Genomic DNA, 25,135 nt, shown 5'->3' with positions numbered 1-25,135 from the left:
TAAGAACCTTAAAACCTTCCTTTAGATATTGAATTGTTTATAAATTATATTACACATTACAGACTTGTGTGAGGACGAGTCCTTAAACTTTGTAAGCCTAATACAATAACCAACGCAATTCTTACCTGAATATTTTTTCCCCTTACTCCATGCGGGGAAAAACTAGCTTCAACAAGTCTTTTTGTTGTCATAGCCATGGATGGACTCCACTCTACAAGCCTTCCAAAAAAAATAGTGAATGTCTAATATACATCAAATCTCTACTTTCTGCATCAAATCAAAAGATCCAGTCCCCATTTTCACTGGCAATCCAAGGCAGATTCTAGATGATGGCGTTTCCAAATTGTCCACCAGCCCATGTTTTGCTGCTTCAACAATGAATTTAGAGGCAGTCTCAAAAGACATTTTGCTGAAAGGTGATATCGACTCAGCTATACCACCCAGTCGGCTCATTGGTCGATACCTTCCAGAATGGGTCATAAAATCAGCAATAAGTGTAAGGTGGCGGATATTGACAGCAATCCCGTAGGATGTGAAAACATGACTGATCTCCCTAATGATGGTTTCTCTTGCAGCTTCCACACCATACGTATTAAGCATTGCATGAATGCTATTGGAATATAAATACCTAACATCAATGTGATCTTCCATCTTCCAAAAAGCACCGAAATCCACTCCAGTTGTGTGTAGTGCTTGTATTTTTTCCTTGTCAGATGGACTCTTCCTTTTTTTGGGATCTTCCCCATAGTAAAACACTTGATTCTCACTGCAGTCAGTCACTCGACATTGGTCGATCTTTCCAAAGCTCTGGATGTAAACCTTCTTTGCAGTCTTCTCAGCAATCTGCAGACGATTATTCCAGAAGAGACCAAAAGTATGCATTAGTAGTTAACTAAAAGTTGAAATTCTCATAAGCAAGAAAGACACGTTGGTTCTTTTAGAAGCTACTTTCCTTCAAATTCAAATGTAGCCTAACAAATTAATTTAAAACATTAAACAAAAATCTTCCACTTTCTAGATCAATAAATAAGCTTGTTTCAAAGGAATTGATAAGTAGCTGATGGAAATGACTGGTTGGAGTCATATGGCACTTATGCATGTGCAGTCTAACCTTCAATTAAATCAATATTCAACTTCCAAAAATGGACAGTATTCTGAAGAAATCATAATAGTCCAAATTTATGATGCTGACCACTTCATCTTTCAAGTCATCCATCCAAAAGCAAATTTGTAAAGGAATAAAAGGCAGGAAATGAGAACATTTAACCAGAATAGCAGTATATTTCAACCTTTCACATCCCTGTTCCACAGGTAAAGGCTGGAAAGCAAAAGCTTCAATGAATATTGCAACAGAACAAGAAAATGTTCTTCCTTATTGTTGGTTCGATTTTCAATTTATTTCATAAAAAAGGGGCGTCAATGGACTAAAAAAGGAATGCTATGATGAATGCCAAGAAAAAGAGAAGGTGTATGGGTGGGGAAGTACCTGAGCCAGTAAAATGTGAGGTTCGTTTTTCAACTTAAAATGGACCTCAAAACACAATCCTCTAATGGCATTAAATATTGCTCTATCAGACTCCTTCCTAACAAATTTTGCTTTCATCTTCTTCCTTTTGGGTTCTGATCCAGTCTTTTCCTCCCTTGACTTAGGATTAGATCTGTTCTCTAGGTTTGGCGAACTTTGAGATATCTCATCCTTGCCATTATCTGATCCAATCATATTAATTTGGATAGTTCCAGTCTCATCCTCAGACATATCAATTTCACTTTCCAACGCCGCCAAAGATGCACCTTCATTTTGCTCCACTTCTGAATCATCTTCATAGTCCATCTCATCTGTAGTTTGCTGTTTTTGCTTTTGTGCATCTAGACCAAGATCCTCAGCTCTTTCCTCATCATCAGCATCATCATCATCATCATCATCATCATTCTTGGTCTCACGTGATCTGCCTTCAGAAACATCTTCATCCATCTCATTTGAAGCATTTCGTTGTGAATCCGGCATAAATTTTTTTATGCCACTAATTTTGGAGAGCAAAACCAGATGATTCTGTATGGCATCCTCTAACTCCCTCAAAAACACAACCTTTAAGATGTGCTCACAGTCTTTCACAGTTATATCACTGTTCTCAAAATACTTGTCAGGTTTGCCAAGCATCATCTTAAGCTTGTAGATACTACAAATATCACCATTGTCAACAGCAAATGGGGCGACAGATACTTCCATACTCTCTAATATGTCAGCTACTGTGATTTTCTTCATCTTATTAGCAAGACATAAGGCATCCTCCCTGCACATGCAAAATAAAGTAGCTATTAAAGGAAAAGACAAACACTGAACAAATATTTAAAGAATCAAATTTATCTAAATATCCAAAGTTACACCACTTTGCAGACAGTGCAGAAGTCTAGATTACTTGGGGAAAAAGACTAATTAGATAATAACTAAATAGATAAGATCATTTTTGGTTTTGGAAAGGGAAAGGAGGTAGAAAGGCAGCATCTCCCTCATTTGGAAAACATTTTCATTAAGGGAAGAAACTTGGAGGGATACACATATCTCTCAGAAGCCATCAAATCCCCTAATTTTTTAAACGCTTCAATTGCAGCAATTTGGAGAGAAAGGATTCCTCATTATTATCGTTACCTTTCTGATGTCCAGAGAAATTGCCCTTAATATTTCTTTTTTAACTTAAAAATGGCAAAAATTGTAAGCATATATTCAGTTATGACTCCTCTTTCTACTCATTAAGAATAGATTGTAATGTCTCCCCCCCCCCGTTAATGATAAATTAAAGGAACTTTGCCTTAGATCTAGGTCACTTTACTGGGGACTTAATGATGAAATCTATCTGATCACTCTATCAAAGAACACATGATGACTAGTTTTCAATTGAAACTCATCCTTAAAAATTGTTCACAAGGCTTGCCATTTGGGGTCAACATAAGGTGTCAACATGACACACCACAAATACAGGTGCAAAATGTGTCCAACACAGCATTGAGAGTGCAAATGCACTCTTCACCCTTTGGCTAGCTGTGAAAGCTATGGCAAAAGAAGAACAGAGAAAGGGAAAGGAAGGTGAAAGGGAATTCAAGAGTCCATTACCAAGGTTGGGCAGACAAAAGAAGAAGTCGAGATGTCATGGTTTTGATGCAGATGATTAAAAAGAAGAAAAAAATTAGGGCATTGATTTGAGCTTTGGTTTTTATTATAATCCACTCTAACAAGTGGTTTAATAGAAGTTAATGTCTTAGTCCAGCCCAAGAGCAGAAGGTTAATGTCTTATGTTTGTCTGGTTCTTGATTTTATGGGTTTGAGATTATTAAAACAAAAAATTTAAATACTTTTCAATTGAGCAAAACTATTTAAAGTTAATAATAACTAAAAACAATTTGATTGATGAAAATATTCTAAAAGAAGTCTATTTTTTGTACAAGAAAAAAAAAGAATTTATGTAAGGTATTTTACTATATATTTGAAACAAGAATTATCCAGTTTCCCTATCCTACCTTTTAGCTGACTCTCAAATCCAAAACTTTGAGCAAAAGATGAATCGGACATCTAGGCACATACCAATATCAGACACCCAGACTCAAGTGCATGTAACTTATCATCAAATTAATATATATTATTGAAGTACAAAAACAATATGATTAGAGAAAAATTTGAATCTGAAAACTTTTTAAGAATATAATCTATGCAATGGCAAAGATAACCTTACCATGAAAACTTCCAAATTCATAAGAAAAAGGGTAATTGATGTTACTAAATATAAATTTCTCCCACTCACAACTACAATAACACTCTTTAATTAACTCAATTGTTACTAACTCAACCAGCAATGAAGTTCCAAAAGAACAAGTAAATTTTGTTCCAAAAACAATAAGGGGTAGCCAAGTTACAATTAAAGCAACTAGTACAAGTGTCATGACATTTCAAGATGTGGACTTCATAGCTTGTTGGACAAATTGCATCCTCATTGAAAGCCAAAGCCCAACCAAGAAGTCATTTTGATATAAGGGAAGGTGCCCTAGGTAGCTGGTAGATAATTTATTTAAGAGTGTATTTAGTATATATTTACTAACCCCCTGGATCCACAGTCCAATTCATCATCAGAGATTCCAGGTCTTTTACATCCCAGACTGTTTGGGCGTGTGAACTAGAGCACCAAAATCATGGACCCAAATTGATGGGTAAAATATAAAGAAAAGAAGTTCGAAATGAGTAATAAAAGAAAGAGGCACAATGGAGAAGCAGTGAAGAGAGAATTGGATATGTAACAGAAGATATATGACCAGTCAAAAAATTTAAAAATAATAAAAGAAGCGAATGAAAGAATTTGGAAAATCAAATGTAGATGCCAGGTAAAAAGCTCAAAAAGGGTGGGATGTGTAGGCATGAAGAGAACACGTTTTAACTTTAAAAATTAGAATGTTTAGAATTTTGACCTATATTACGTGTTAATTGGGTTTCCTTTCAGGCTTATTAACTATAATTGGTCTATTTATGTGCAGTATTCATTTTCATAATTTCCTTTATTTAAAGGTAAATTAAGTTAATTGACTGGCACATTATTTGGAGAATAAAGAGGGAATAAAACTATTATTAAAATTTACTATTCTTATTTCCTCTATTTAAACCCGAAATGAAATTTACATACACAAACAAAAACCACATTAAAAGTAATAATCATTGTCAATTCTTACAATCATGAAAATTATTGACTAAAAAATATCTATCAACTTATATATTCATACTAAAATACACTTGTATAATTAACAAAACAAATACCTATATATTCATTTAAAAGTAAAAACAACCCTAAGAATACTTTAGAGTGTATCACGACCCAAAATGATGAACCAATAAAAACAAACCCCTCGAACTATAGAATATGGAAGCTGCATACCACTTTCCCCAAGCCCATCCCATAACCCAAGATATACCACATTCTTAGTAACTATGGTTTGGTTCACATGGCAATAAATAGGATAGAACAAAAATATCCTATCTAAAGATTGGCATTCACTCTAAGAGGAGTGTAGGATTATGAATAGGTGAGTCAACATACTCATATAGGATGTGTCAATTCTGTTTAATATTTATTTAAGCCTTATGGGATAGTATTGCAAGGTAGATACCCTTATTTTTATTTTTTACTTTACCCCCAAATTTTTTTCTTTAGACACCTTTATAGTTGAATTTAACAATTTTGCATCAAGGGGTTTCTTGGTAATTTTTGTTTTATTGGGGTTGGCCTTGGTCATGGTCCATTGTGTCTAATCTAGGATTTACTTAAGTTATTAGGTCCTACACATGGTCATTAGTTTTATATAAGTTGAGTCTTATTCCTAATTCCAATGATCTTATGCATCCTACTAGTAAATACACAAATAGTCCAGGAATCATTATAAATATTGATCAAGTCAATTGACTAGCAATCTATAAATATTGATCTAGAGAGGCTGAAATGACTAGCAACTTACTTCGTTTTTCCCTTATGCAAGGGGCATGTCATTACTGGAGTCCTGATATCAATTGAAGCAGTCATTAAGATCTCTTGCAAACGTGGAATACCAAGTGTAACATTCATTTCACCTCGCCCCGCTAGATGGAAAGTATTCAGCCTGAAAATAGAATATTCAAATGAGATTGACAAAGAAAATAAAGGCAAATCCATCAAAGAAATAATGCTTGCTTTATTGTGTGAAAAACATTTGCATATATCCTTACATCAAGGAAGAAAGTAGCATGTTAAGATATGGACAATTACATATGTCCTATGGACAGAAGAATGTAATTTCCCGAACCTTGAAAAGTAAACAAGAGAACTTGCTGTTTAAAACTAAAGAGATTCATCAGTCCAGACCACTGAATCTTTATAAGCAGTACTGCAAAGAGTACAGACCAGAATGAAAACTGGTAAAAGAAATTTGTTTCCAGAATTTTTCTCAAGTAATGATTAACTTAAAACTGTTGGAAACTAAATCCTCTGCAGATGCACCCTTCCAGGATAAGAATTTTATAACACATCAACAAAGAGAAACTCCACTGCTTGCAACAAATAAGTAGGCATGCTGGTTAAGCTCTAGTGCTTAAGATCTAACACTACAATGCAAACTATCATCTAGATTCCTCCACTGTCCAGCTTGACACATACAATTTTCTTAAACAAAAGTGTGCCACAATTATTCTTTTAAGTCCCAAAACAAAACAGTTGGAACTATGATCCTTCCATTAAAGAACTCTGTTAAAAATAAAGAAGCATCCATATGTCAAAAAGAAATGGAAGAATTAAAGTCTAGTGATGTAAAGAGCTTGCGCACACAAATGAGGCAATTGAAGGATTAGGATCAAAGTCAAATGTTATTAAAAAGGTTAGAGACAAAGAATGCCCAGCCACCCCAACCCAAAGAGAGAGAGAAAGCTCAATAGAAGCTAACCCTAAACTTTCCATGCAATATGAGAATTCTCACTACAAAAATCATATTATTAAACAAAAGACTCTAGTACGAATGAAGTTAAGGAAGACCAAGAAATAGCATGAAAGACTGTTTCAAGGATTAATTGCAAGAGAATGACAAAGTTTTTATTACTCCAAAATTACAAACTCAAGATTCCAAAATGTTCTTTCCAGATGATATTCGATAGAAGAAGTTGAAGGTGATGATGATAAGGACAATGATGACAAACATGCCTTAGCTCAGTTGAAAACTTTAGAATATCAATACCATCTTATCAATCAACAATGATTTTCAGAAACTCAAAAAGTGTTACTCACTGATACCTAAAGCATGTAACGAGTATGAAAAGTCTTTTATACTACATCATATCAAATTAGAGCAGTTGACTTTTTTCTGAAAAAAAAAAGGCATCTTACGTCATCTGTGTTGAAGGTTCTCCCACAGATTGAGCAGCAAGCACCCCAACCGGTTCTCCAGGCTGGGCTAGACTTGAAAGAAATTTAAGCTTCAACAAATTTAAGAAGTCTTTTGGCTTTATTTTCTGGTGCTGGTATTTCTTTATTTCCTCACGTATAAACTGCTCAGCTTTGCTCCTAAGACCATCAGGCAATATTTTGTCAGAGTCATCAGGCTCTCCAAGCTGAGAACAAAGCTTTTCTGACATCATATCTTGATTCTGAAAATAAAGAATCAGAGTTAAAAACAATAAGGAACTAATTTTAATTAGGATTCAGACTCAGAAATTAGGAAGAAGTTCTCACTAATGCCAGTGCTTCAAATTTAGCAATAAAACTGGTCTGATGGACATCAATACCATCTTCACCATAGATAAATTGAACAATGGAGCCATCAGCATCACGAACAGTATGATCATAACTGATCTTCAAACACTCCAGATTCTTTATAAGGCATCTCTGCAGGTATCCACTGCGAGATGTTTTGACTGCTGTATCTACTAGACTGTAAAAGAGAAAATAAAAGTTAAGCAAGGAACAGCAACACAATCTCTAAGAGAAACTACATCATACATGGAAGGAGAACAGAAAGTTGCAAACAATTTTATTACCATAAAGCTATAACCATCATGACAAGTTCATGTCAGGATGCCATAATTCAGCAAATGAAGCATCACTTTTGACATGTTAACAAAGTATACCGTAAAAACGAAGTTCATGAATAGGACTGTAAACAAGACCAGTAAACTGCATTTTAGTCCATTAATTAAACACATTAAATCAACAAATTCCACAACCAGTCAAGCTCCTCATAAACCTCAGATGGGGCTTTAATAATACTGTTTCCATTTATACCTCTATCCCTCTAATATATAATTCCACATTTTTCTCCTATGATACTTCCATAAAAGAACGGAAAAACATAAAATTAAGATGTCAGGGAATAAAATCCCAGATGTCCTAGACTAATAAATTCATTCAGATTTAAGGAAATAATTTAAAAATCAAAAAGCGTGGATAAATGCATCATGAGTTCTCCACTAGCATCTGCTTCAACTTCAAAAATTTTGCACAACCATGACCATACAATCAATCAGAAAATGTCTTCTCTTCAATATCTATATCCATTAAACATGTTCCATAAGCCCAATTCTGTCTAGCAGTTAGTCATCCTAGCCACCTAAAGATCAAAAGCATTTCAAGCAAACATATCTAGAGCCCATCATTGCTGTTCATAAACTCCAACACAACATAATAGTAAAACCGCAGACTCATAAATTGAACACCCGTCATGTGGGAGGCTATAGGAGAATCTGGGCTTGAAGAAAACAACATAAAACCAAATAATATCAGGAAATGTGTCTGGTCACTTCTATTCCTTCCAAACTATAGAAGCTTATGAAGATTCTGCATAATGCATGTCCACTAGCTCAAGAATGAGGTCCTACTATGAGTATGATGTAAAAAGCCATACAAACAAGCACAAATTAGCAATATTGGTTAAATTCGAAAATATGGCTTCAATGAAAGATAAAGCATTCCCATTAGAAGAAACTAAGATAAGCTGAAGATTTACCCTTCACGTCCAGCCATACAGTGGAAATAATATTCTTGCGGCCGAAGACCACTAAGAAATCGATCACTGATGAAACCACCAGCTCTAGCTGCCCAATCCCACGGATGGAAACAAGGTAATGTTTTACCAGAAACCATTCGAGGTACTCGTTTCCCTTCTAATTCTTGTTGACCCAGAAAAGATGAAATTTGCTGAAAGTTAACCTGTTTGAAAGCATAATTCAAATAGTTAGAACCAACCTATCTGTGCTGTTCATGGAAACCATTGAGGCAATAGCATGAGTACACAACTTTGTCATAAGACAGGTTTTTAAATTGTTAAGGGCTTTCCAGTCACTAAGGGCCTATCTACAACTCTACCCTTGTGATGAAGAGCTGGAAGAAGAGGTTCCATGCAAGAAGAGATCATTCTTTGATTGATACTCAAGAAGGAAATTTGAAACTGTATTTTTTGAAACTTGCAACAATCAACCCAATGAAAATACAGACACATGATTTACCCACGTTCCTTCTCTCTATTATGGCTGTAGAAACAGTCCGTAGGTCCTAAATACAAATGCGGCATTCGCATGTTCGCATATTCGCAAATGTATGTGTAATAAAACCTTAACAAGTTTTAAATAATGAATAAAAAAACCTTTATGCAAACATGCATGCAGGCACTCATTCTGAAACAACCAAAGCGCATAAAGGATTCAAAGGAACAGTCAAACATAAGAGTATTAACTTAAAGAAATTCCCCTATTCGCAATAGACACCAGTAAACGATACCTAGGGAGAAGCTAGTATGTATGTATGTATGTGTGTGTGTGTGTGTGTGTGTGTGTGTATCTATATCTACATATATATATAACGAGAGATCAAGTTACATAATGTTGACACCCTTCTATAACTTCATGTACTATTAATATTTCAACAAATCAACTGTTGGATTTAACAACCCACTCATACCTGTCATGCATGTCATTCAAGTCAATCTAAAATCCCTATCATATCAATCAAGAATAATGTTCTTTCAATATATATTTTAAACTTGAAATTTATTTTTATCATACAACTAGTTAGACATTCTCAATTAACTTGAAATTTGGCATGCAGGATCTACGTGAATCAGGCATGAAATCCAAAGCTTGGATTATCCAAATATAAATCATATAAATTGATATAAAAGGGTATAAAACTTATATTGTACACTAGTATAAGTGGACCCCACCCCCCACTTCTCTCTCTCTCTCCCACCCCCCCCTATATATATATATATATATTTATATATAACCATAATAATATCAGTAAAATATGAAAAGCAGAAAAATTACCTTGCTACCTTTAGCCCCTGATGTAGTCATAAGAGATATACAGTTCTCACCCATAGATTTTACTAAACCCTCAGACAACAGCTCAGTAAGAACGCCTTTGCTTGAGTTCTCATTAAGCACGCTTATCATCTTTCTATCCAAGGCTGTCAGTGCAGTCTCTCCATCTCTGCGTATAGTTCTCTCAATTTCCAATTGCAATTCTGTTGGAGCTGAAACAGATCAAGACTTTGCATTTGTGTTATGCATATAATTACTAGTAAGAATGTTCTTTTCACTAAATCACAAAAATTTACCATGGGAAATGTATAACAATTCACAAATTCAGGAAAACTTAGTAGTATTGGTAGCAGAATAACTCCTTCATAAGCCTTCTATTTAAAAAAAAAAAAACCTATGTAAGTCAAGCCACATTGTTTTTCAATAATTTATTAATATACAGGCAGCACCAATATGCTATATCAACTGAATAAAACACTTAAACCAACAAAAGAAGACATAGACTACCTGGAACAGACCCAATGTCAATATCGCACACAAACCTAAAATTCTGTGTCGATTACCTCATAGATGAATATTATATTATATATATGTATGTATGCATGTATGTATGTATGTATGTATGTATACGTATGTGTGTGTATATATATATGTATATTGTATGTATATATATACTGGCATAAACTAGACATTAACTTACCATAGAAACAGCATAATTCTAAGAAGCACTCAAAAATTCAACATACCTGTTTCACTATTCACCTTGACTCCAAAAAGCTCATAATGTGCTTCTGTGACTTTCTTTTCACAATCTTCAAGTTGCTTCTTCCTTTCAATGTCTTTATCTTCCATTATCAAAAGGTCATCTACTCCACATGTGAAGCCATGCATCTGCATCATGAATGATATATGAAGCAAGTTTTGAAAATCCAATTCAGCATGCTCCACATTATGAATTGAATTGTAGCAATTAAAGTAAGCTGACCTGCAAGAAAACTGTAAAGAGACGACTAAACACCGAAAGCAAAATGCCTGCAGTGTTTGAGCCATAGAGCTCCTGAACTGTATGAACTAGACCATAGTCAGCAAACTGAGCCTTATCAATCACACCACGCACCAAGTCATTTCTGTATATCAATATCTTCTCTTCATCCGGTTCTTTCTTTGAGTTTTTTTCAGCAACCTTGGCTTTTTGGCCATCATTCTTTGGTTGATTTTCTTCTCTTGAACTTTGTTTATTTTTATTTCGTCTGTTTCTAAAAAAATCACGTGGGATTTTCGCAGTTTTTCCCACCGTAAATGGTGGGCGACCCCTTGTAATATGACTTAGCACAGAACTGATGACCTAGAAACATGGAAGGAGAAGCAAAAAAAAAAAAAAAAAACAGTTAGCTGATACCAAAGATAATTGATTGACTCTGTCCCAATTCATATTCACCAACTTATCGAAACCTTGCTTCTGGAGCAAAGTTCAGATATAAAAACCTCTGCAAACTTAGGCACACTTAGAATTGTACCATACACAAAAAAAAAAAAAAAAACATGAGTGTATAATACACAACAAACTTCGCAGACTATCAATTACTAACCTGCTTCCCTGTCCAAAGGGGTTTTGGTTTCAATATTGCAGGTATAATGGGCAGCATCCCTTCTTCAGAAGTTGATACGAAAACTTTCTGGCCAGGTTTACCAGAGAAAGAATTTTGGGCTAAACTGGAAACACCTGAGCTATACAATAGCTGATTAAACTCATCACGACTTAAGAAAGTATCCCTCTTTGTGAGAAGTACAGCACTTACAATATGATCCTGAAATTTAAGATAAAATAGAATATTACTAATATTGTACCCAATTATATTCAGAAGAGGACATAGAAGAGAATTCATCATCACAAAAAATGACAGTATTGCATTCAAAACCTGAATTAAGGCTCTGATTGGTTCACCATTCGAAGGCCTGACATATTGATTATTTGCATTAACAATGTTGTATGCTTCAGCACGAGAAATTTCATCTTGTGGGAAATGTACATTTATTTCATCACCATCGAAATCAGCATTGTACGTACTGAAATCAGAACCAACAGATATCAGAAATGACAGTGGTTATTAGGTTTGATTCCACGTCTCAGAAACAAACCATTAATAATTAACTGTATGCATGCATGTCATGTATAGGTGGGTGCAGTATCAACATACCTAACATGTATGTACAGTAGTGCATGTGTGTGCTCTTATCTATTATACATCTTACTTAAGCATGCATGCATTATTCAAAATCCATTTAATATCAACCTGCAATTTGCATAGTGCATACGAATTGTCTTCTCCCCCTTCAACACACGAACTACATGCGCCATTATACTTGGCTTGTGAAGTGTAGGCTGCCAGACAAATAGTATTGAATCAAACTCAGGAAACATCAATGAAACAAATGATATATTTAATTAGAAATGTGATTCACACCACATGAAAAACCTCAACGAGAAGTGCAAGCTTTGATTCAATAAATGTGCAAATACTTTCCCTTTTTAGCACACACTGACAATCTTTTTCATAATTCCATGAACAAGTTGCACTAGGACATAAAGCCTCAAAAGAGATAAACAACATGTTTAACAAGATGGTATACAGCTCATGCTATCAAATGACTAAATACCATAATTCACTGGCTCAACAAAATTTGCATTACCTACTAAACCACATAAGGTCTTAATTCATTTCTTTACAGAGCATGACACCATCAAACAATAGCACCACCATCCCAACAAACAGTGTTTGCCATGGCTAGATGCAGAAGGCAAAAGCTAAAAGGAACAGAAAATGGAAAAAAAGATTACCTACTCATTAGCACATTCATACACTGCCAGTCAATTTGAAGATATAGATAGTAACCACAAACAAGTTTGTCAAGGATTACTGCTCCAACAAGAAATAATGAGGAATAGGACTAAGAACCTTCCAATCAAAATAAAAAATTTTAAAAGCTAATATCTAGAGAGCTGTTTCCAGAAGTTTCCTCTTATCCTTTAGCCACATGTACCCTAAGAACAAGATAATAAAAACGAAAAAGGTAAAAGGAAAGTGTTTAGAGAGTAAAAGATGGATGCAAACTTCATGAGTAGATTGGACAGCAACAGAGCCAATTCATCGGTAGGAAAACAGGATCAAGCTGCATTTGAGTCTGTTACACACCATAACTTTTCACCCAAAAGGTGATAGTCATTATTTATAAATGGGAATTACTATTTTCTTTCCGTTCAATTTCTTCTCATGTATTTAGAGATCAATAAAAATAACTTAAACATAATCCCTACTATTATGCATAGACTTTCCTGCACTTTTCACCTCATCAAGCACATTTTTATTTTCTAAGACAGCTGATGACTTGCATGGATAAGCACTACAAGTAATTGATAAGGTGTAATTACCTGTCGGTTGACCAACACAACATCCCCATCTTGTAAGTGCCGGAGAACAATTTTTCCTTCAAATTCATAGTCCAAATTCTTTCCAGGTTGGGCAATAGCACCTCTTGACGAAGGTAATTTTCTTGATATGGAAATACGTGCTTTTTGGCTTGGTGGCAGCCTTTTAGTGGATAGCTTATCAACATAGTGCGTAGCCCCCGGATGAAATTCAGAGCCATTTATAATAGCTTCCCTCAGCTTTACAACATTCCAAGGAGTCACTCTCTGCAACAAGATCAACATTGAAACAAAAAACATAAAGAAAAAATCAGAAGTCAATGGTTTTCGAGCACAGCTAAGAGGATTTACTTCGTTAAGAAACAGGAAATTTGTACAGAAAATTCATATATATTTGGAACTAAGCAGCATTATCAAAATAATTTTACATATTCTCAAATAGTAACTTACAAATTTAATTTGGTAACTTGGCTAGTAATAAAAAATTCTAAGCATTTTTTTTTTTTGGAAACCAAAATTCTAAGCTTTATTGAACTGTATCTTAAATGGTGACAAAGGTTACAAATCTGTTTTATTTTTAAAACTTAAAATCGCTTTAACCTTGAATAAGATTGAGGTCTAAGGTTGGAATTCCCTCCCCACCCCCCCCACCCCCACCGCCAAGACTTCCTTATATGTGTCCCAAGAAAAAAAAAAGAACAAAAGGCAATATTTTCATCAAGCTATATGTTTCATATAATGATAGTTATTGATCATGTGACGATGTATACAAGTCTAGGGGGGAAAAACAGACTTCTTGTCTATTAACTTTGCATCAACAAATGGGGTTTGACTGGTTATCTGCACCGTGTAACAAGTCTTATGCTGTTTAGAAGTAAGTATTTTTTTTTTCTGTTTACAACAACTTCCATACGTCAATAGACCATTAACTAGCGTCAACCCTATTCTAGATCCAAAAATCTATGTATGTCTACATATGCATAGTTATACTTACAAGCATATGAATAGTTAGCAAATTATGAATGTTTCCTCTGAAACTGTAATACAGACCCATCAACTTGGTGTCTTGTCCTACTTAAGCCTTAAACCATACACCACATTGTTATGGCCTCACAGATCTACTGCCAAATAATCCTTTCACAACTGCTAGCTGCACATTAATGGAGGCAACCAAGATTTGTAGTTTCTCTAACCGCTTTTATATCATTATTCAATCAAATGGTCACAAGTAAAACCAACATGAAGCACTCATCTTTATGATTGACTCCATAACTAAGAGACCAAAAAGAAATCATTCGAAGGCAAGCAACAATCTTCTCAAATTGCAAGTCAATCTCAGGAGTCAAGACCAAGCAAAATAAAATATAAAGAAGAGAATGTAACAATCTACAATGCACTCGTTGAACTCCAATGCAATAATTTTTAAAGAAATGCTAGATCATAAAGATGTTCAAATAACTACCTAAAAATACATTAATCAACAAGATGAAGTAAAAAGATAAGATGCTTTATAGGTACAAAAAACATGATTATTGACTGCTTACCTCAGGATAGGTTAACCTTAATGCAAAATAAGGTGGAATCCCAATCTCATTAACAGCTAAATAAGGATCCGGAGATATAACAGATCGGCATGCAAAATTAACCCTTTTCCCCATCATTTTCTGGCGAAACATGCCTTCCTTCTTTTCCAGCAATTGACATATTCCTGAGCTCACATCTCTCCCTTGACCTACCATAAAGAGTAGACAGTCCACTTAACTGGCACATCAAATGCTTAATTCAACAACATCATAATTATATTTGTAAGATCTCAATCCAACAACGTTATAATTCGTTTGAAGCAAAGAGCCACACATGCAAGCCATGTATTTTAACATCACATGCCCAATTGAGATGCAGCCAGAATGCCACTCTTCCCCTCCAACCTCACCCACAAATATGCATACATGAAGGACAGAGTAAGAAAGACAAAAAGAGAGTGCATTCTCCTCTCTCTTCTATTGCAGCATACAGTGCGGGCATTGTAAGTCTCCTGTTTATATACCCAAACAACCTTAACACTTCCTCATTTTTTGTCCTCAGGGGATATCACCCCCATCATTTTTCTTTTGCATTCATACATAATCATATCTTCTCTTTAATGCCCACAAATCCATTGTAGCATTCCCATCTGCACCATAACCCCCTTTGTATGTTGATACCTAGTTGTCCAACATTCTGTCCCCTAAAACATTGCTGTTCTGCTGTCATTTCGTAAAATTTCCCCTTAAACTTCACTGGAATTTTTAAACTAGATAATATATCTGGTATAAAGATATACATATCATTAGTTCTGTTTTTTATTTCAAATATTAGTCCCAAATATTGCAAGATACTGAATGACCTATTTTTTCCAAATTTGAAAGTGTTAACTCATTAAAAGCTTCCCTCTTAATTCAAAACTATTTTGATAATACATTTCAGACAAAAACTATGTAATGTTACTCTAGGAATTTCATAACAGTAATTCCCTCTAATAGAAAGTCAACCATTCATGCAACCACATTTAGCATGAATCAGAGAAAAAAAGACATTTAAACAAAGATAATTCTCCCTTATTATTTTTCATAAACAAACCAATCTGAAGAATATTGAATGTTAATTTCAAAGAAACTCATTCAAGCACACTCAAATCACATACTATCATCCATTAGCAACTAAAATTAGTACACTCAAACATGCAAATGATATGACACCAAAATTGTCCAAGAAGCAAGCTTTGTAGTACAAGTCAAGAATAAGAAGAATTAAATTGCAAGCATTAGAAAAACAAGCATGCCATGTTCTTTCTAGCTCATCTAGTGCAAAATACAAATTAGCAAGTGCTATCTAACATAACATGCTAAATATACATGTTATTATGCCACTGCAGGGAAACTTTTAGCTCTAAAGCAATCTCTCACCAACCTACACTATGTCTAATACGCTAAAATAATAACAAGGCCAAAGAGCAAGCAGTTTACATTGATTCTCACCAACACAATGTACTTACTCATTGCAGTTTTGCTATCAAACAACAAATTTACAGATTGCTGGAGATCCATCCACAGTCTAACTACAGCCTTTGAACTCTGCAAATTGTTTGTATAAGCATTTCCTAGCGATATATTGGCCTGCAACACCTTACTTAGCAAAACAGTTTGAGGATGCTCCATCACCTACAAGAAAAAAAAATGAAAATGAGTTAGCAGAGATCCATTCGTGAAAGAAAATGCCTAGTTAGTATGCTGCAGCACCAACAACAAAGAAACAGAAAATTAAAAGAAGCTAGGGGCAATTCTAAATTCTGAAATTGATTCTCAACATCAACATTCAATTCTCAAAATTTCAACAAGCCAAAAGGCCTTTCATACAAGTCTCTCGAAACACTTCAAACTTTATGAGAGTGTCTCAAAACCCTAATGTAAAGCACACATAAAATAAAAAAATCCACTTAAATAAAGCACAGATAGACATGGCTACATTTTCAATATTTTTCACCTAAAGCATGTGATATAGCATTATGGGGAAAAAAAAAGTTCACCTGCATTACTTAAAAGGCGCCCTCAATCAAGATATCATTTAATAGAAAAACAGCATATGCATTCCCATCTCATGCTCAAAGGAATAAACTAGCAAGCCCAAATATGGGCCCAGGAAATTAACTACTTAAGTTGTTATCAAAAATCAAATCATATAGGTCAACATATCACCAGGTTTCAATAAGTATACAGACACGTTTAAAAGCTTAAATTGAAAAGAAAGAAAAATGCAACACAATAATGGTAACAGAGAAAATCTAAAAGCCATGTCATAGTTGGTCAAGTGCATAATCATCCCCAAACTAATTCATATACTTCATACGACTTGGATTCTTATCTACATCATGGATAATATGTTAAGCATAAAAGACTCCTCGTCAGACCATATTCCATCAAAAAATAAATTGCTACCCATCTCCCAACATATGTATGTCCAACAAGCCATCCTGATTCTTCATTCTTTGTTCTTCTATATGCACTAGTAGCATTTATAACAAATGAAACCACCCATCATTAATACTCTCAACATATAATAGGGAGTAAATGAGCTGATCAAGCTTATCACAACCACCCTCCCCCCTCCCCCCTTCCTTTTCTCCCTCTTGGAAATAAGGAAATACTATCAAACTTTTGTACTTACAGAATCACCTCCCTTGGTTGGAGCACGGAACTTAATAGGAGGAACAAGAATGGTCTCTAAAAAGAACATAGAGTAACCCACTTTCTTTCCAAATCCTTGCTGCTGGATATCACTGATAATTGAGCAAAGTTCAACCTCATTTTCCCACAGAAGTTTTGTAATTTTCTTAACCTGTGGCAAAATAAGAATTCTAAAGTAAATATTCAAAAGACAGTTAACAAGGGCAGTCATGAAGCTAATACTAGAAATGTTGGCATGACTAACAGTCATACCTCTGATGGCAACAAAGGTCCTGAAAACAAATTTTTCTGCTTCATGAACTCAAGAGGGACTTGCGCCTTCTTTTTACGGGCTTTTGCACCATTACCTTCAGATCCTGTGAAGCCAATTTCAGAAGTATCCATTTCAGCTATATCAACACCATTTCCAGAGCTAGACACATCATCAGCATCTTCTAAGCCAGATCCTGCTTCATCAGAAAATGTGTCTACCATTTTGCACCCTCTGATAACATTTTCCCTCATTTGAGCACCCAACATGCCATTCTGCAGTTAGCAACCAAGACATGTAAGTATTAAACCATTAAAGCTCAAGTTTCCAAGTTGGAAAAGTAGATTATGACAACTAATTCAATCACAAAAAATCATAGGCAACAACAACTAAATCACTATGCACATTCATCCAAATGGACAAGATATTCATTTGAAAATTTCAAAGCGGGTGGAATATCTATAGCCATGAGACTCTAATTATTGAGCAAATCAAGGACAACCACATATATCCTTGTTGTACGATCCCCACAGTACGAAAAAACTTAGTTTGTTATTGTTGCTGTTATATATCCTTATGGCAAGCTATGCAACTGACAACACAAGCAATCTGCTAGTGCTTCCACAAGTTAAAGGCAAGGAATTCTTCAACAATGAACTGGTCAGCAACTGATAAAATATCCTACAAAAAGCACACTCTTACACAAACTAAAATGGCTAGACACTACAAGCTTTAATTTTATCATCATAAAACCCATCATATAGAACCTTCAAGTACCTATAATTAATAGTCCCGGACTAAAAATTGGTGAAGGTCATCTCACAATGAAATTGACAGAGAGAAATCTCAAAAACCATAAGGTCAACCCAGCCAGTTTGCCAATATTGTAGAATGTTTACTTCAAATTATATTGGCTTTGAAACAAGTAAAACATGATATCCACAGACTCACTTCAGAAGAGTACTACTGACAGCATAAATGTCACCTGGTTTCATAGCATGGTTCAAAAGTTTAGGAACCATTTACTCCTAGAAAATCCAGTCCATTTCCATTTACACTGTAAACACAATAAATAGATAAGGAAAAATAACTAAATTTGGAAAACTGGAAAACAAGGGTTCCCAGGTTTAGTTCTTAAATTCGTTGATCATTTATAACATAAAATGCCAATGAAAAATGGAAAACATTTGAACAACTTAATGAACCCTTGTCTTTTTCTGATTATTGATTGCCTAATGCAATAAATTTCTCTCATGTCTAAGGTATCACTTTAAAACTGTACAGAAATCATCATGAAATAGACTCTGTTGAAAGACTAGTTCTTACCCTCCACCACTTCCCCAAGTATTATCTCCCATAGGTCATTTCAAATAAAGTCTTTAGAATCTAAAATCATAGGCACCTCTGGCACAAGGAACAAAAGTTAGCAAATATAACCCCCCACCACTTCCCCAAGTGTTATCCTTCTTCCAATAGGTCATTTTCAAATAAAGTGTTCAGAATCGAAAATTATAGCCACCTATGGCACAGTGGAGAAAGGCTAGCAAAAATAACTATTAAGCAAATCACAAAGTAAAAACAGCATAAAAATGAAATTTCAAGAGAAAAAAAAATGAAAAGATGGGAAAGAGGAGATATACCATGTGTAACCAACCGAAAACAGGTTTGGTGATATTAGGATTTTTTGCATCGCAGTTCTTACACTTGTTGTATTTCAGTTTTAGAAAGTTATTTAAAACTGACATTGCTTCCATAAGCTGAAGAGAAGTCCATTCCTTCGGTTTTACAGCCTCAGAATTGTGTACTATTGAACCTGATTCTTGACTCCCTTCATTATAATCTGAATATGATGATGCATCTGCGGAGTCTGAATCTAACCTTTTGGCACCAACAATATCACCGTTTCCAATGAGTTTCAATTGCGAAACACATCTCTCAACCTTAATTTAATTTAAACCCAAAAAAATACATTAGAGAAGGTAAAAAAATTTCAACATAAAAAAATCAAAATTGCTTACCTCAGTCTTTTCTGCCCTAAAATGATAACAAAAGAAACAGATCCTCTGAAGAAGGGTATGAAGAAAATTGAACAGCAAGGGATTATAAATCGGAGACACTAAGTCAATGTGACCACAATGACCCGGGCAATGTAATTTCAAGAGGCCACAGCTTTTACAACTGCAATTAAAGGTCAAAATAATGTAACTATATACAAAAAAAATACATTTATTCTAGTAGCATTTGGCTGTGGCTTTTCCACTTGCTTTTGCTTGTGGAAGCAAAACAGCAGCATATGTACAAACGAAAATAATATCGTTAGAGAAAAAATGCATAATTTTACATTTATATAGCATAAATTGGTTTTAAAATTTTATTCATCTATTTTACATTTTTAATCAATTAAGATTTTGCTAGCTATCATTTTATTTCACTTTATAGCAACTTTTTATGAGGCAAAAAAATTTAGCGGAAGGAAAAGTTGTTCAAATATTGAGAGGAAAAAGAAGAGAACATACGGAGTTCGATCCTCAAGAGGCCCTAAAACGGCGTCGTATAATCCACCAGGCATAGGGCGGTCCATGAGGTCAAGCAAATTGGCGTTGGTAACTTTCAAAAAGCTGTGTTTACGAACCTCTTCGGTTGTCATGAAATTGAATCTCACCGCCTCCACTGAATCCGTCGCCCCCTACAAATATTTAAGAAAGACAAAAGAAAAACTCCGACTTCAAAAACCTTCGAATTTTTAGTTTCAAAAATAATACTTAATAAAAAATAGTTGAGGAAATTTTATTCATTAGCAAAATTCTGAAGAAAAAAAAATCAGTTGAGGGAGACAAAGAGACCTCCGTGATTTGGGCCATGGCGGTGGTTGGCGGTTAAATAAAAGGAAACGGTGAGGGAGGTGAAAGCTGATAAAGCGACCGGCGGCGAGGGAGAATTGACAGTTGTCGGCGGTAGGGATAGTTGAGAGTAGGGGTTTTAAGGGGGTTTAAGCGCTGGCTTTTGCCCTTCCTCTTTTTGAATCACTTTTATTTATTATATATACTTTTGCCATCTGGAGAAAATAAGTACAAGTAAACTTACTTTTGTGTGGGTTGGCTTTAGGCCCAGCTATGGGTTGGCTTTGCACCCCCGTTATCTTCTGGTAAGACCAATTTTATAATAAAATTAAAAAAATAACAAAAAATCTGTTAAATAGTATGTGTAATATATTATCTCACTCATTTTATTTTAAATATTATGCCATTTTTTATTTTAATCTCACTCTTTACGTTAAAATGTAAAATTATTTTTTTAATATTAAAAATTATATTTAATTACTTTAACAAGATCAAATGATGTTAATGCTATGTATTATATCAACATTTAAAGATAATGTTAAGCTCGTTACATTAACATTAATGTTATATGAAATTAAATGTTATGTATTAAAATTTTAAATTAAACTTTTTTTTAAATTACGTAATTTTATTGCATGATGTCAAAGATAATTCTTCCGACTTATTAAGACAAAATACAATAAAAAATAAAAAAAAATCAAAATAACCCCTAAGAATAAAAACACCGGATGTGTGGATGTTCGGATCCAAATAAAAAGCCCAATAACCTCACCCAAACCTTAGGCACATCATACCTATTCAAGACAAAGCTATTCAAATGTAGAATATCCGCCGGGAAAGAAGCCGTGTCGAAACCGGAGAAACATGTCCAAGTTCAGACCACATAATGGCAGTAGCATGACCATATTAGACATTATCCAGACATGAGCAACTTAATTTTCAGAATTAAATGACCCTTTCAAGGATGGCATCAACCGGCAAATTTTACAGTAAGATTAACCTTAATGTAAAGCCACGACTAAGATTCATTAGATTTAAAGGGTTTATTTTCAGTCATTGATCAATAAAAAAAATTGCAACCTGTTTACCTATCAAACAAATTAAGAAAATAACTTAAATAATTCAAAATAAATAAAATTAAAAAAAAGACCTAACAAAAAAATGTTAATTACAGGGAAAAAACTATCAAATACAATAACAAAATTTTTATGAAAATTAATCATTTACATTTATATTCTTGAATAAAAAATGTAAACCATTAAAAAATATTTAAATAAATATTATTATAAAAATTTAGTTTAATTAATAATTATTTTAACAACAATATTTATTTTTATTATTATTCATTTCAAAAGTAAAATTTATAAACCAATAAATACTTTTAGCTCGATAATAAAATTTAAATGTTTAAATTTCACTAAAATTAAATTTATTTTACCTTAATTAACTTGTTATATTAAATTTCACACATTTATATTAATATTTTGACATTCTCAAGTAAAAAAACTATTAACCATTGAGAAATTTTTAAATAAATATTATAATAAAAATTTAGTTTAATAAATAATGATTTTAACTACAATTATTTTTATCATTTTTTTATTTATTTATAAATTAAAATTTATAAACCGCTAAATACTTTTAGCTTAATAATAAAATTTTAAAAATTTTAATTTTTACAAAAAATTTTATTTATTTTGACTTAATCGACTTATTACGTTAAATCTCACACATTTATATCAATATTTTGACATTATTAGTTCCATCGTTATAATTTTTTACGTTAATTCTTACAATTTTACATTAAGGTTTTTTAACTATTTATTTTCACTATAATTATTTTTATCCTTATTATTATTTATTCATATATTAAAATTTGTAAACCGTTAAATACTTTAAACTCAAGAATAAAAATTTAAATGTTTAATTTTTCAAAAATTATATTTATTTGACTTAATTGACTGTTACATAAAATCTTACACATTTACGTCAACATTTTAACAATATTTGTTCCACATTTATAATTTTTTATGTTAATTCTTACTGTTTTATGTCTGCATTTTTCAACTACTAATTTTCACTATAATTATTTTTATCTATATTATTATTCATTCATGTATCAAAATTATTCAGCCGTAAAATACATTAAACTCAAGAATACAAGTTTAAATTTTTAATTTCCCCAAAAATTATGTTTGTTTGACATAATTGACTTGTTATGTTATATCTCACACATTTACGTCAAAATTTTTACACTGCTTATTCAACTTTTATAATTTTTTATGTTAATTCTTACTACTTTATATCAACATTTTTCAACTAATAATTTTCACTATAGTTATTTTTATTTTTACTGTTATTTATTTATAGATTAAAATTTGTAAGTTGTTACATACTTTAAACTCGAAAATAAAATTTAAATGTTTAATTTTCTCTAAAACTATGTTTATTTGACATAAATGACTTATTATATTCAATCTCACATATTTACGTCAATATTTTAACAAGCCTTGTACCACCTTTATAATTTTTTACATTAATTCTTATTGCTTTACATTAATGGTTTTTAACTACTAATTTTCACTATAATTATTTTTATCTTTATTATTATTCATTCATATATTGAAATTTGTAAACCGTAAAATACTTTAAATTAGAGAATAAAAATTTAAATATTTTATTTTCCTAAAAATTAAATTTATTTATCATAATTGACTTATTACGTTAAATCTCACATATTTAAATCAATATTTTGACAATCCTTATTCTACATTTTATAATTTTTTACATTAATTCTTACTACTTTACGTCAACATTTTTGAGCTATTAATTTTCATTATAATTATTTTTATCCTTACTATTATTCATTTATAGATTAAAATTTGTAAAATATAAAATACTTTAAACTCCAGAATAAAAATTTAAATGTTTAATTTATCTAAAAATTATGTTTATTTGACATAATTGACTTGTTATGTTAAATCTCACACATTTATGTCAATATTTTGACAATACTTATTCCACCTTTATAATTTTTTACGTTAATTCTTACTATTTTTCATTAAGGTCTTTCAACTTCTAATTTTTGCTATAATTATTCGTATCCTTACTATTATTCATTTATAGATTAAAATGTATAAACTGTTTCATACTTTAAACTCGAGAATAAAAATTTAAATGTTTAATTTCTCCAAAAATTATGTTTATTGACTTGATTGACTTGTTATGTTAAATCTCACACATTTATGTCAATATTTTGACAATCCTTGTTCCACCTTTATAAATTTTTACATTAATTCTTATTACTTTACGTCAAGATTTTTCAATTACTAATTTTCACTATAATTACTTTTAGCCTTCCTATTATTCATTCAATCTCCGACAATAATTTCCAATTACTCCAACAATTGGATTAAATCAACGTTTGTCAAGACTCTTTCTTTAGCTAACCCATCTATAATACTATCCTTTTTCCTCTCTATATGTGTCACCTTCCAATAGTGAATTTCATTATGAAGATTCTCAATTTGCAATAAAACCTATCTGAACCTCCATGGAGCATCCTTTAGATTATTGACTTAACTTACAACGTTAAGAGAGTCACTTTCTACCCAAAAATTCTATAAATGTAGATTCATTAAGCCAACAAACAATTGAAAAGCTTCTTTTATTGCAAGAATTTCAACTAAATTCAAATCTTCATGTCTTATGCATTTCAAGAATTTCAAAAGAATATTACTTGAGCTATCTCTCATAACTCCTCTTATACCAACTAGCCTCGAATTCACTTGTGCCGCCCCATCAACATTGCATTTGACCCAATCAGCTTGTGGATACTGCCAATTCACTACTTGCTTGGAGATACTTCCATACCATGGCAATGAAACAGAAAAAAGGCATCTAAAAATCTTCGTTATTGTCTTTGTGATTCTCGGTCACTTTGCTTTACTCCATAAGGTTATTCGTAATTTAATAAGATCATATAATTGTACCACATCCCACTTCTTATTGTTAAATAAAATTTCATTACAAAAAAAGCCATATGGACCATACAATAACATAAATCGTAAGGGTCCATACCCTAGACTTATCACCACAATTCCATAAAGAGTTCCAAACAAGGAAGTAGACTCTTGGATTTTCATGAATCACCCAATTGATATTCCACACCAAACACCACATCCCCCAAACTTTCCATACCTCCTCACAAGAAAAAAAAGAGATAATGAACTGTTTCAACTTGTTGATTGTAAATCACATAATTTGCTTGACTAACATCTAGCATCTTCCTTCGAAATAATTTATATTTCACTGCAACACACTCCCACATCAATTGCCACATGAAATTTCCACTCTGTACGAAACAAACCCACCTAAATTTTCTTCCATAAAACTCTGTCCTCAAATTGTTGGCTATGAGTAATGTTGTAGAAAGATTTTGATGAATACTTACCACTTAAAGATGGTTTCCAAACCAAACCATCCTTATAACTTTTTCCAAGAGTAAATTCTCGAAGATAACTTCATAGTTTGGTCCATTGAGCAAATTCCCACCAAAATAGTTGTCTTCTCAACTCGATCTTC

At 32.9% G+C, this 25,135-nt stretch overlaps 1 protein-coding gene across 2 annotated transcripts; it reads right to left on the bottom strand.

Moving 5' to 3' along the window:
* Positions 1-20,729, bottom strand: NRPA1 (nuclear RNA polymerase A1). Of its 2 annotated transcripts, none has more exons than XM_018121650.2 (21): positions 20,555-20,729; positions 20,228-20,397; positions 19,730-19,889; positions 19,352-19,651; positions 17,714-17,986; positions 17,442-17,612; positions 16,273-16,438; positions 14,783-14,970; positions 13,242-13,505; positions 12,106-12,194; positions 11,731-11,878; positions 11,401-11,619; positions 10,797-11,156; positions 10,558-10,702; positions 9,815-10,023; positions 8,500-8,702; positions 7,230-7,428; positions 6,885-7,144; positions 5,491-5,631; positions 1,487-2,291; positions 1-843 (listed from the first exon to the last, which is right to left on the bottom strand). In XM_018121650.2, exons 1-21 carry the CDS (start codon positions 20,570-20,572, stop codon positions 253-255), a joined length of 5,079 nt encoding a protein of 1,692 aa, XP_017977139.2. In that variant the 5' UTR covers positions 20,573-20,729; the 3' UTR covers positions 1-252. The 2 variants fall into 2 exon arrangements, with proteins under 2 accessions (XP_017977139.2, XP_007028854.3); XM_007028792.3 differs by having other exon boundaries at positions 9,815-10,014.
* Positions 20,730-25,135: the final 4,406 nt, after the last annotated feature.

Source organism: Theobroma cacao, chromosome 5 (genome assembly GCF_053813885.1).
Source record: "Theobroma cacao isolate CCN51 chromosome 5, ASM5381388v1, whole genome shotgun sequence".
NCBI classification, from domain to species: Eukaryota; Viridiplantae; Streptophyta; class Magnoliopsida; order Malvales; family Malvaceae; genus Theobroma; species Theobroma cacao.
This window is presented reverse-complemented; position numbering and strand designations above follow the sequence as displayed.